This window comes from Lepisosteus platostomus, chromosome 13 (genome assembly GCF_059453375.1).
Source record: "Lepisosteus platostomus isolate fLepPlt1 chromosome 13, fLepPlt1.hap1, whole genome shotgun sequence".
Taxonomy (NCBI): Eukaryota; Metazoa; Chordata; class Actinopteri; order Semionotiformes; family Lepisosteidae; genus Lepisosteus; species Lepisosteus platostomus.
Window position 1 is genome coordinate 19,875,913 of NC_142623.1, and position 13,797 is coordinate 19,889,709.

At 39.0% G+C, this 13,797-nt stretch overlaps 1 protein-coding gene across 1 annotated transcript; it reads left to right on the forward strand.

Annotated features, from left to right (window-relative positions):
- The first annotated feature begins 535 nt into the window (after positions 1 to 535).
- Positions 536 to 10,961, forward strand: tmed1a (transmembrane p24 trafficking protein 1a). The gene is made up of 4 exons (XM_088603748.1): positions 536 to 809; positions 3,790 to 3,887; positions 7,403 to 7,586; positions 8,305 to 10,961. Exons 1-4 carry the CDS (start codon positions 630 to 632, stop codon positions 8,521 to 8,523), a joined length of 681 nt encoding a protein of 226 aa, XP_088459874.1. The 5' UTR covers positions 536 to 629; the 3' UTR covers positions 8,524 to 10,961.
- The last annotated feature ends 2,836 nt before the right edge of the window (positions 10,962 to 13,797 follow it).

The following is a 13,797-nucleotide window of genomic DNA, read 5'->3' on the forward strand; positions in this document are numbered from 1 at the left end:
AGGAAACCACTATATACAGTGTGTGCAGTTTATTATTAATGCGGAAATGATAATAAATTACATTTTGTAAATCTCATAACATGTGATCTGCAGCAACTTTTCAGAATTTTTAACACAATCTGTAACGGTAATGTAACATTTTTCAGGAAATGATTTTGACAAACGCTTTCCCACAAAAAAAAATAAACTGAATAGTTAACCTACATATTTGCCTTTTAAAATAGGTTTTATAACTTAAATATTATCTAAATTAGATCTTAGTTTAATGTTTATAATGGGGTTGATTTCCTGAAACTGGTATTCTAAATAAATTGGTTCGGAGATCACTCAGTTCAATGCATTGTACAACAATCATATTGCTACCTGCTTGTCCATCGTAACATGCTGCACTCAGAACAGCCGATCTTCCCCGCTGTTAAACCTAATTGGTGCGCCTCTCCTTGTGATCGCCCTGCTCTCGCTGTTATTGGCTAAACACCTGGTGCCATGTTCGTTTCCGATTGGTGCATAACGAGGTCAATCACCTCGAGCTGTTCAGCCAATCCAGAGGTTGGGGAATTCGGCCAAGGAGACAGAGAGGAAGTTATTTCCCGAAAGTCCTTCCCTTTAATAATAACAGAAGCAGTGTCATGGAGTCCAGAGGAATTATATGGTTTTGTTCAGCAATATTTTTTGCTTTCTGTCTGTGTCAGACATGTGCTTTCAACACCCCCAAAGATAGTGAGTTTACTTTTATTTTACCTGCTGGGAGAACTGAGTGTTTTTTTCAAACTGCAACGAAAAACAGCACAATGGAAGTAGAATACCAGGTAAGACAGGAACAGACACCAATTCCTTTTTAAGGGTAAAGGTTATGCCGAAGTTGTACTGAGTTTTTTTTATAATAAAGGGTAACTGAGGAGTCTCTCTTGTCCTTTGCAATCAAGTTCTCCGATTGCTTTTGAGAAATTGTGCAACCTGGAGCTTGATGGGGAACTTGAGTGTGACTTTTCACCCTGTTCAGATTGTTCTTATTTCATCAATCGCGCTTCGTGTTTAATGACCCCTTCGTGCTGTAATACCCTTTCGTGCATTACCATACTATTTTTAGTTAATCTCAATGTGAAGTTATCACTTCCTCATTGAAAACAAGTGAAACTAAGAATCAACGCACAAGTTTGTTTAGTTAGGGTCACTTGTAGTTCTGTAATGTAATGGCTTCGTGAGTGAAGCGATAGATTGAACAACGCTAATCGTTCATGTGCTTTAATTTACCTATATAAAACTGCACGATTACATAGGAAATCTAGTATGATGCTTTGGAAAAATGATGTAGTCGTTTCCAGGTTCAAAACCACAAATTTCCATTTAGTCACCATGCAAGTTGCTATACAGAAAGCTTCATCCAGCCTGTGGACATTCTCAATGTCTGCTTAATATGTGAACTGGTGTTGTGTCTCGCACATGTACTCTTTGTCGAAGTGCATATTCATTTAACTGTGTTCAGTCTGTTGGGGAGTGTTCAGCGAAGCACATTATGAAGTGAAGCGTTAAAATGTGAAAGAGTATTCAGAAGTGTCCTCTCTGTGCTTCGAACTAGTTGTCAGCGCAAAGGTTAAAGATACTGTACCTGGTGTATCTAAATTAGATTATGCTTACTGGTGTCTAGATAAGGTGCAGCTCAGTCCACTTTGTATGCATCCTCTACAGCAGTAGAGAACTAAGCATTTTAAACCTAAGTCTGCATTAAGAAGTTTGCCCCTTTGTTAGACTACCCTGTCTGAGAGTCTGTGGTTTGATGACTAGGAGTTACTTCTAAACTTACCCTTGATTAGAAAGTTAAAGCTGATTGCGAATTCTGAATGGATTACCCCTTTATATTTCCCGCCCTTTACTGGTGGGCAGCAAATGTCAGCTGGAAAAGCAGGAGAGCTTCACACTTACAGTATAGTGGATGATTTCTTCATTCAGGCATCAGCTGTTGTCAGGAATCTGGAAGTCATATGTGATCCTCTTCCATCTTTTGAGCCTTAAGTGGAAAATTGGTTAAGACCCCTTTTTTCACCTTAGAAATCTTGCCTGCATTAGGCAATTTCTATCAATATCGGATTCTGAACGCTTGATTCATGTGTCTAAAAGATCAAGGCTTGATTTCTGCAATTCTTTGCTTTATGGGCTCCCTAACTCTCTTCCCAGCATGTTGCAATATATCCAAAACTCTGCAGCTAGACTTCTAACTCACACCAGGCCATGCATATCACTCCTACACTTGAGTCACTAAATTGATTGTCTATAAAGTCACATATTCAATACAAGATCCTGTTATTGAATTTCAAGGCTCTAAACATTCTGTATCCATTATACATCTCTGAACTCCTCCATGTTTACACTCCCTCCCATACGCTCCATTCATTTGAGGCTGGTCCTCTGCTCACTGTACCCAGAACTAACTCTTGGGCCTTTTGTGACTTTTCTGTTGCTGCTCATTTGTTATTCCCTTCCTCTGACTCTTCAAGAGACAAATTCTTTGACTTTTTAAATCTAAACTTAAAACTCACATTTTTACTTGGTCCTATGTCTGACTGCCTTACAGTTTATCATGTATTTTCTATTCTTTTTACCTTTTATTGTATTGTTTTTCTGTTTGTTTGTTTTTCCTTATCACTATGTAGAGCGTCCCCTTGTTGATGGAAGAGAGGAACCTGATAAGAGGATAAACTAGATTTCGGAGACTGGGCTGTCAAAACATACAGCTGTTTACAAGGTGTTTGTACTCAAAACTGATGTGAGAGACTAAGTATAATGAGATGCTCCTCAGGGAACCAGAGATCTAATTAACAAGAGGAGTCTAGCTACACTTAGGCGTAACCATCCACAATGATCTTAAGGACTTTTCTGCAAGTGAAGGAAATGTGTACTGAATGAACAGTACCTTGTTGGCCATGTTTGCTGCTGTGTGTTATAAATCAGCAGGATGTTTGTCTTTTAGGTGTTCCTTTTCTGAGTGTTTGAATAACCAGTATGATAAGAATTAATGTTCCATGTAGCATTCATGTTGTATGCTTTTTTGTTTTGTTTTTAGTTTACAGACCCTTTATGTATCTTTAATGAGAATTAGCATAAGAAATGGTGGCAATAATTTTCCTTCAAGCAAGGGTATTGATGATACATAAGAAAGCTGAGGACGCTTGCACCTTTGCACATTCAACCAAAACAAAATCTAAAAATGACTTCACTGAGCTTCTTAGTGGGTTGTCAGTTGTGAGTTGCAGAGTGATATGGCTGCCGACATGAGAGAAAGGGTGCGGTGTGATGGTGGTGGAGTGTGGAAGACAGTACTAGAAGATTGTAGAGCATATGTTACCATGGATACCACTTTTCACTGACTAACTATGACTGTTCATAGTCAAAATTTTGGCATTTGACATATTTGTTCCCATTTATATTTTTTTCTTGTATATTGAAGTCCATATTGGACAGACCTACACTGGAGAATAATTTGCTTGCTGTACTGCTTCCGCTTGTGTCTGAATTTACTTCTGGGGTCCTTTGACAGGAAACTTGGTGGGGGGGGGGTGAGAGGGGACTTTGTGAAGGGAGGGAAATATAATCATACTTTTATATTTGTTCTGAAACATTAAAATAAAATCTACTTTAGAAAAAATAAGTTTTTAATGGGACCCGCATCACCTCTGTGGAAAGTTTTAGAAATCTCTCTTGTTTGAGATCTCTTTGCTTTAAAACGCTGGACACTTCAACCTTCATCTTCACACTGTACAGTTTCTGAGCGGAGTGTCTACTCTTTTACAGGTGATTGCCGGCGCTGGAATGGATGTGGATTTCACCATCAAAAGCCCCTACGGATATTATATAATATCAGATTTTAGAAAATCAGACGGTGTTCACACGTGAGCTTTTCTTTTGTTTCCCATTTATCTCTTCCGTTTTAGAGGTTCTTGTTCACATCATTTAGTTAATGGTAGCTTTTAACACTCAGTCAAACACTTTTTTGTTTCATGGTCCTTAAACGACAATTTAAGATAACTTTAGTATCTTGTCGGTATCCACCTCTAATAATCTTATATTCTTCCCAAACGAATTAAGAGAAACTTCACTGTTCTGAGACCCTGGAGTTCTGTGATAGTAGTGCTGACTTCCATACCACTGTGTGGCCTTCTGTATGAACTGCTGTTACTATTGTGTGAAACTGAGAGCTATGTATTGTCGTGTATCGTCTAACAATATGTGGAACATGAACAGGAGGACACAAGTGGAATCTAAGGGAAGGTGTATTTCACACTGAGAGCAAGAGGTACTTTTGTACACCAGCTGTTACCCTGCCATCCGTTAGGAAACAATTGGATTAAACTGTCTGGTCAATCATCAGTCATTAGCATTGCTGCCTCACAGCACTGGGGCCCTAGGTTCAATTCCGGACCTGGGGTGCTATCTGTGTGGAGTTCATATGTTTTCCCCATGTTCACATCACCTTTTTTGATTTTCAATATTCTAATATTAATGCACCTGTTTTGATCCAAGGACGTTCAGTTTTTTGATTGACCAATCACAGCAGCTGCAGCCACATTTAGCACAGAGTTTTCACTTCCCTGGGCCAACCGTTCAATGTCTTTCACACTGTAGTCAGCCAGGACATTAAATCAGAGCTTTATGAGGCACTGTGATCCATTGAGCCGCTTAAACGTTTCTTGAGAAGGATGTGTTGAAAACAGGCGCTCTGCATGCAAGATTGAGGCAGTGCAACAATTTTTTGTTAAATTGTCAGAATTGTTGACCGATTTGTTGAGTTTTAGAATCAAGGTTGAGAGTCTCATGTTTTGACATGATCGGTGTTTTTCAGGTATTCAGAATCAAGAGCTTTGACCAAGTCAAATCAGGATGAAGATCAGTAAAAATGCAGTGACTGGGGATGTTAGTGGACATTATAATCAGCAACATTCAGGACAGAAAATGGAAGTTGATTTTCTACACAGAATGTTATAGGGATTTGAGACCATCTCTTTAGCCTTTTTATTGCTATCAACCAGGGATTTTTACAGACAGCAGTCTGATGATATTTAGGAAAATTTCTAGCTACCAAACAAGCGAGATGGGCAAAAATCTTCTTTCTTCTTGTAACCTTGTGTTTTAAGAGCTTTCCTGCTGCATTCCTGTTTCATGCAATGACCATGTTCTTAAGGATTAAGCCATTACTCAAGTTGGTGTCTGAACTAACTGGTGTCATTTAGGCAATTGACTTACTTTTGCCACATACTAGTAGTATTATCCTATGGTAACACTATAATACAGTGGGCTTGCTTTCATATCCTTTCAGTGTTGGATGGTCTATCATCTTTTCTGAAAAAAGAATGTATTCTTAATTACCTTAATGCTACCCAACTCATGATCAATATGAATGTACTTCACCTTGGAAGCTACTGTCTTAATGTAGGTTAAAAAGTCAAAGGTCTAAAGGAAAGGAAAGTTGTTTTTATTTTGTAGCCGATTAAAAAAAAAAAGTGGCATTTAAATTCTGAGTAGTCAGTATGACTTGCACAAAAGCTAATGCCTGCAAACCTTACTATAGATCTGCACAGGACAAATAACCTTATATTGTAAATGTAGGCATCAAATATATGTGAGTGTTTTATTTATGCAATATACTGAACCAGTCAGCTTCCTGTTCATGAAATAAAAAAATGAAGCTGCTGTTCTGATAAATCAAGTGAACATGTAGAGAGAATCAAGTTTGACGGATGTGGTCTTGTCTTTAGGTTTCTAAATGAATATTGATTACATCATCTTTCCTAAGACTGCAAAGTCATTGTCACACAAACCTGGTCTTCTGCACTCCAGTGCTGCCTGTTTACATTGGATTTATAACAAACAGATTTAAAAGCAATAAAAAGTCATTAACAGTTTTGAATGTAATGAAAGACAAGCTGCATTGCTTTAAATGAAGCCTTGCTCACAGTAGAATGTTACGTCTTGAGTGTAGATTCTCAGAAGGAAGTGACTCAGTAGTGGAGGGGCCTGAGAAGTTCCTTGGAACTTGTGGTCTTGAGGTGTTAAAAAGAAAATGTCCGCTTTTGACAGCAGAATGTCTGTGTTCTCATTGGAGCTGTAGTTGCATCAAATTAATACCCCAGTCACCATTTTCCTGCGCTCTTGCAGTTATTCTGTCATTCTGATGTTTGGTTGACTTCACTGATGGATGGTACTACCTTTGGTCGTTTTGTTCTGCCCTTTTTTAAACCATTCTCTAGCATGTTCACTTCCACAGTGAATTGAAAACAATAAACTAGGACAGGACTGTCTCACTGCTATGCCTTCATCACTGTCAAGCTGGAAAAATAAGAAGCAGAGGCCTTTGTTAATTATTTAATGTATGGTTTATACATGAGCTGCAAATCAAAGTGTGGTCTTTAGTTTTTAATTATAAGTAATTATATTTGTCAGTCCTTTGTAGCTAAGGCCTGACATTTTATGGCCACTGCGCATCAAGAAATACTTGCATGCCATCATTTACAATTCTATAATATTATAGCTGTGAATGTTAAAAGGTGTGCCATTTTTACCACATAAGTACCTTCTTCCTGTGTATGTTACAGTGTGAAGGAGTTTGATTGTCACTTACTGTATGATGCAGTACAATAATTTCAATAGCTGAACTAGAGTCTTCTTTCCTTTTTTCATGGCAGTCCTCTTGCAGGGCTGCAAGACCTGTTTGATCAGTTGTGCTGCATGTCCAGGATATAGTTTGTTGAAGTGTTCAGTGGTGCAATTGCATTACAGCAGTAGAGTGTGAGCCAGGGCAGTGCAGCAGTTCATCATCATACTGAGCAGGTTCAGTAGCCTCTAGAAGTTGATTCTGTGTTTTTAACACAAGGGTGAGATCTCTCCCTTCCAAGCAGAAATGGAAAATAACCTAAAGGTAGAATATTCTTTCTCTTCAGAACTTTATCACTGGGAGTGCCCGTTTACATTGGATTTATAACAAACATATTGAAAAGCAATAAAAAGTCATTAACAGTTTTGAATGTAATCAAAGACAAGCTGCATAGCTTTAAATGTAGCCTCAAGAAACCACTCCTTATGTCTGTGAAAACCTTCCATGTTGGAGTTAATATGCTGTTGTACCAACTTCTGTTTTGATAGGGAGATGAACGGTTTTAGTTGCTGGTGTGCAAATAGCTGAGTGAAAAGGCATGATGTACAACTTCAGTCCCTGTGGGATCTGGCCCTCCAGGTTATTTTTAAACCAACAGTTAAAGTCTCAGTGGAATCACGGTGGCCAAAAGACAAATATTTATTTTAACTGAGACTGACGGGTATTAAAGTAGGCTGGAGCAAATTGGAACCCCAAGTTTCTGCCATTGTTATATGATGCTATATTTCCAAAGTGTTCTGTGCATTTTCTATTCAGGGTGGAGCCCACGGATGAAGGGGATTACCAAATCTGTTTTGACAACACCTTCAGCAAGTTCTCGGAGAAAATGGTCTTCTTCGAAGTGATCTTTGAAGGCCTAGCAGGGGAGGAGGTGCAGGATGACTGGTCCAACATGGTGGAGCCCGAGAACCTCCTGGAATACAAGCTAGAGGACATCAGGGTAAAAGAAGGCTACTGCGTCTGCTCTGCTTCTGCCCTTTCAGTGCCAAACTAAGGGAATGCAGGGGTGGCAGTGTACTGAATCCAGGCTAATAGTACTGAGAAGGCTAATCTTGTCTTAGAATTACCTGAAAGTCTGATCTGATTTACACCAAAATATGCTCTTGCACAAATCTGTGTGAAAAGTAGAAAGCACAAACTGAAGAACAAAATAAGGTCTTGGTGAAAGTAGGCCCAGTGTTTTGTTCCAGTTACAGCAGATGTGGGAAACTCAGTTCCAGAGGACTGCAGTGTCTTCTGTCATGTGTTGCACTCAAGCTTCCATCTGTACATGTTTTTAGATGTTTAGAAGACCTTGAGAGAAATGTCAGTTATGTTAACCTAGATTAATAGTCTAATTTGATCAGTGTGTAAACAAATGTGGAGCTAATGAAAACTGGAGTTTCACAAGGCCCTGGAGGACTGGAGTTGATACTGTACATCTGTTGGAAGGCTTGACTAAACTTTCTGTGCATGCAATATTCAAATCATTAAATGTTAAAGACTTGGATAAGGATGATTATTAAAATGAAAATACAAAATTGGGGCACTTAATCCTTTTCAAGATGTCTTGGTGTATATATGGCCCATGTGAGGAAGAACTGTACAGTTTAGATCAAGGATTTGACTGATATGCCTCGCTTTACTGACATTCTTTGTGACTTCTTTGTGTTGTCTAGGACTCGATCGATTCTGTGCACAGGAGGCTGGAACGTAGTATGCAGATGCAGACGGTGCTGCGTGCCTTCGAAGCTCGGGACCGCAACCTCCAGGAGGACAACCTGTGGCGGGTTACTTTCTGGTCTTCCGTCAACATGTTGGTAATGTTAGTGGTGGCTTTGATGCAGGTCTACACCCTCAAGAGCCTCTTTGAAGACAAGAGGAAGGTCCGTACGTAACCACCCAAGGACGAGGAGAGGTCTCCACAATTGCTCACGTGGATCTCCCCGTCTCACTTGAGGAGAGTGTGGTGGGGAGCTGCTCATGACCAAATGGGACGCATTTGATCTGTTCTGCTTACATGGAGGTATCCTGCATCTAACTGAGCACAATCTGTCCACACCGTACTCCCAGACTCTCTGCATCAACCGAGGTGGTGATACTGCCACCAATTTTGCACATGGCTACACCTGCGTTTCATTTGCCCCTGCAGAAACTGATCACAAACTGTCTGCAACATTTACTTGCTTCCCTAGATTATATAAGGGTGTGATCTTGGACTGGATGTGTTCATATGCTTAAACTCCCATTTGTGTCCAGTGGGCATTTCACTCAGGTGACCCATTTTCACCCCTGCCTAAAAGTGTGAAGCCTTGGAATCAAGAAGCTTGCCTTTCATTTGATCTTCTCTCTTATTTTGCTCTTCAGACCCAAATCCAGACCTCATCTTTGCAAAGCATTTTCAGTGTAGCGTGCTCTAGTCTCACCTGATTGTGCCTGATGCAACTTCTGTTCCTCTTCATAGTTGCGATATCATTGCTAATCTGTCTCATCTTCAGCAGATACAGCTTGTAATCAGATTGAGATTCCAGTTGCAAAAACCCACTACAAGATCCAGTGAGATCCTTTATTAAAATGGTCCCCCACCACTGTCAAACATCTCTCGTTGCCTTGCAAACAGCATGCAAAATCCGAATACTACCAACATTTCACAGGGACTTAATAAAATACTACTTTATAATGCTCTGGTTTGCAGAATGCCCAAAGTTTTGGGGCACAGATTATCATTATTATTATGGGTTATTAGGGTATGGTGTCTCCTGTGTCTATATGATTATATTCTTATAATCTTTCTGAGGTGGGGGTGGCAGGGTTTTATTTTGATTTTTTATTTTAACAATTAAAAAAGTGCATTTATATTTCATTCTTACTTTCTACTCCCCGGGGTGAGTCCTGGCATCACCTGCTTGGGGTTTTGCCTCATTGGTGTGCTTTGGCGGCTTTGTGCGCAAATGTTTTTAGTACATATTGTACTCGCAGGTACTGTACTTAAATTTTGTAGCATACCAGAAGTGAAGTCCTCTCTTCACTGGGAAACTGACTCCCATTTTATACTTGATAGGCAACACATGTTCAATATATCTCTAATATATTAGAGAGCCAAGCATAAAATATCCAGGACTTAGTGCTTGCTGGTAAAGGAGCCTTCAGGTGGAAAAAATTGTGATGGATTACACTTCTTCACAGTGTGAGTCTTAATGTGTTTTCCAACACATCAGGTCAGGCTAAGTCAAAGCCCAACGCTCCAAACACAACTGTCTCTGCTTCACACTTTCTTATACCACAGGGGATTTATAAAGTGTTTAAATTAGCCCATTTAATTTTATGCTTTAGCCTTTTTCTGTGACAAGAGTGTGAAACATCATCTACGACTTCACGCACTGAATATTTAAGAACTGTAAAATACTGATATACTTTAATGTTTGGCCATTTTTCTACCATTCTTTCATAATGGGTGGAGAAAGAAATTGCTTTAAATGCATGAAGTGGGTATGTTTGAAGTGCATAACATTAAGACTGGGATTAATGAAGATTTTGTTTTAATCAGATGTGAACAAGTTGAGCAGTTATCAAGGTAATGGGGTCTGTTGTATGTTAAGGCTGGTGAAGTAGAGACCGATCTATCTTAATATTTGCAATGAAGCATAATTATAAAGTTCAGCAGGAAATGAGAATGAGCCTTAATGGCCATAGGGGTCTTGTTCAATGAATTCCGAGGCCGACTCTGTAGTTAGCAAATCTCACTAGTAGACTGTGATTACACACACTGTGGTTTTCTTTTCTAGGCCTTATTAGGCCACAAGAATCTTGTGGTTCCCAAAGCATTTTGATGGCTCTGAGCAGTTGTCCACAAATCAAGTCTAATGGTAGTCATGCCACAAGTGCTGTGTAGAGCTATGTCTTGAAGTCAGGCAATTCCTGCTCACTGTTGGCTGCGTATTGATGCAGCCAAGATATTTACTGTTATGAATGGTCAGGGGTTTATAATAACTCAAAGTGAAAACATTTTCTTGTGAGATGTTTACACAAGAGCCTAGTTTGAACATTTCACTGGTCAATTGTCGATATTAAACACTGTGAAATTAACAGCGATTTGCATTACAGAGACGACTTTAATTATTGTTTACTCATGCCCTATGTGCCAATTGCGGTTTAATTGCTTAATTGCTATTTAAAATACGTCTGTCAATGAACATACATTAAAATTGCCAAGAAACCACGGCTAATGAGAAGTGTAATGCTTTCCTACAAAGAAGATATCTACACTAGACAAGTTGTGCCTTTGGACAAATCTGAAAATGTATTTGTTTTAAATAAACTTCTACTTTTAAAGAAATATGATTGTTCTGTGCTTTTTGAGCTGAATGTATGTGCTTTATGTCTTCCTCCTGGCAGAGTTGGACTATAAATGTGGAAGTTCAGATGAGACAGAGCAAAGACGCTCTGTCTCTGAACCTTACCTCTTGATGATTTGATTACACTTGTCAAAAAACTTATTGCAGATATTGCCCCACCATACCTGAAATTCTCTATACTGTAACTGATAAAGATCAAAGCACAGTCTTTAACAGACCAATTATCACTGATAAGAAAAGTAATGCAAACTTTTAATCTGTGCATAATACTCTACAGGTTAAACTATTGTGTGTTCTCTCAGTGATCACAAAAGAATACTTATAAAAATGCAATATTGCATTGAAATAATATTAGTTTTAGTTGTTCTGCATCTTCAAAGTACTCTAGCAGTCTCTTTTAAGGGATGCTAAACTGTTAAGAGATCCAGGCTTTGTTAAGATATTTCCATTGGTGTTTTTATTCTCTGATTGACATTGACTTTTGCTTTGGTATTGAGATAGCACCAGATTTCAGTAATTGTGTCTCTTTGTTTGATTTGAGGTATATGCACACTTCAGGCAGTATTCCCCAAGCATTTTGATATAAAATTTCTGTCAGAATTGTTCCCTGTCCTGTAGGTAAGCTGTTAATGCTGCTTTTTTGCAACACAAATCATACCAAGTGTGAGTTCAGGACAAAAGTCTTAAGGTTTTGTTTTAGCCTATTCAGGTCATTCTAAAAAAATGCAATTGCATGACCTGTGATGGCTGGGTGAGGACTTGAGATTATGAGCGGTTGTTTGCCTGAGCTGACCACTCTCGAGTCTGACAGGTAAATCGGGCTATTATTGACATTAAAAAAGTAGAAATGGCACGGATGTCCATAAAAACAACCACACTAACTTTTGTCATTCCCCTTCTGAAAAGTTGCCAACCCCTGTTCTATAACATGGAACAAGGAATGTACAGTTTTGTAGTATAGAGAAAAGTGGAAACCTATGCAGCTTGGATTTCTATCCATTCATTATTAGTAAATATTTCTGGTTAGGACTATGCCAGAGCCACCGGTATCCTGAAATGTAGCTCAGATAGAAGTGAATTGAGACCAAGAGTACTCTACGGCCACATGTTGTAGAATTAGAAGGTTTTGCAGCCTTACGACTTCATGACTAAAGTCTGCAGATAGAAGTCAAGCACATATGATTAATATGTCTGTCTGAACTATTATCACCCTAATCCCCACCTCGCAACCTCCGCTCTTCAAATTCTGCCCTCCTTACTGTCCCCCAAGCCCGTCTACATTGTATGGGTGATAGGGCCTTCTCCTGTTATGCCCCCAAGCTCTGGAACTCTTTGCCTAAGGATATCAGAGAGTCACCTTCTCTAAACTCCTTCAAATCCAGACTCAAAACCCTCTTCTTCAGAAAAGTCTTTCCTTAACTGGTTCCATTCTTCACCCCTATGCTCGTCTTAGTATCTCCATCTACGGTCTCCTCTATATATTGTAATTGTGTCTTATCTTGTGTATTCTCCTTATTTATTGTTGTATTCTTCTTCTTTATTGTTATTGTCATCCTGTAAAGCGCTTTGAGAAGCCACCTTTAAAGGCTCTACAGTATATCAAATAAAGTTTATTATTATTATTATTATTAATGCTTTAATGTCCTAGCAGTTGATGTCCCTGCCATCTTAATGCCCATGCAGAAAGATCTCTTCTCTGTTAGACCTTGTTAAGATGGTAGTGTTAGTGATAATCCTCTTTCTAGTACATCATGTGTCACCACAGTAAGACACCCGGCAGTCCGGAGACACCCACCAGTCTCTGACTTCCATCGCAGTAAGCAGTATCTTGGCCGAATCTTTACAAATCATTATGGTCTTGTAATGAAGTGTTGGGTAGCAAAAAGAGCTAACCAAGGTCACTGTAAATGGGATGTCATTTCTTTTGAATAACATTTGAATCACGGTTTCATCAGTGCTTTGCTGCTGGATGATTCAACAGCTGTTGTCGAATCAGACATCAGCATGGGAGAGTAATTTATACAAAATTCAATTGAACAAAACTTAAGGAGGAGTTCTGATTATAACTTGTTTTTGTATGGGAAAGTGTCATTGCTCATTGCTATGTGGGTGATATCTTGTGACCAATCCTTCCCACTTGGAAACTCACACAGCTCATTTTCCAACAGCACAGGGCTTAGTCTCATATAGCCAAAGGTATTCTCACACACACAGACTTCAGGTGTTGGACTGTTCAACACTTGCGAGATGGGTTGTCACGATTCACAGTATCCTCAACCACCGAACACTGCAGAATGATTGCCTCACTGCAGTATAGGACAGCTCTCCCAAGCATTTGAGGTGTGTGTAGCATTTGCTTGTAGACATTATGAACTTGTGAGGGTACAAGGTGGTCATACCCTTAAGTAAGCATCAGTGATTTCGGCACATTTTCAAGACTTCTTTGACAGCCAAGGCAGACCACAGAAACCTGCGATTGTTCCTTCTGCTTATTGCAGTAATATACCAAACAAAGCGAATAATTTGTTGTATGAACTTTCAGGAAGTCCTAAAATGATTCCTCTATTAGAACTGTGTGTGTATTGCCTCTCATTATGTATTCATTTATACATTCATGCATTAATGCACTGAAATAAGTTTTATAATTTCAATATTAAAAATTCCTTGTTCTACAACATAAGCTGTTTTGTACATCAGAAAACAGAAGTGACACAGCACTTTTTCAGTAAGCTTCTTAGAAACAACATTTCAAAAGGGTGTTTTTATTCAGGCTTAGTCTTTGTTAAAGACCTTTGTAAAGACCTATGTTAGAAATGT

Excerpts from the sequence above, each read along its gene's own strand:
- tmed1a (XM_088603748.1), top strand. The coding sequence starts at position 630 with ATGGAGTCCAGAGGAATTATATGGTTTTGTTCAGCAATATTTTTTGCT. Across the intron at positions 3,888-7,402 it reads AAATCAGACGGTGTTCACAC|GGTGGAGCCCACGGATGAAG; the intron begins GTGAGCTTTTCT and ends TTTTCTATTCAG. Across the intron at positions 7,587-8,304 it reads ACAAGCTAGAGGACATCAGG|GACTCGATCGATTCTGTGCA; the intron begins GTAAAAGAAGGC and ends TGTGTTGTCTAG.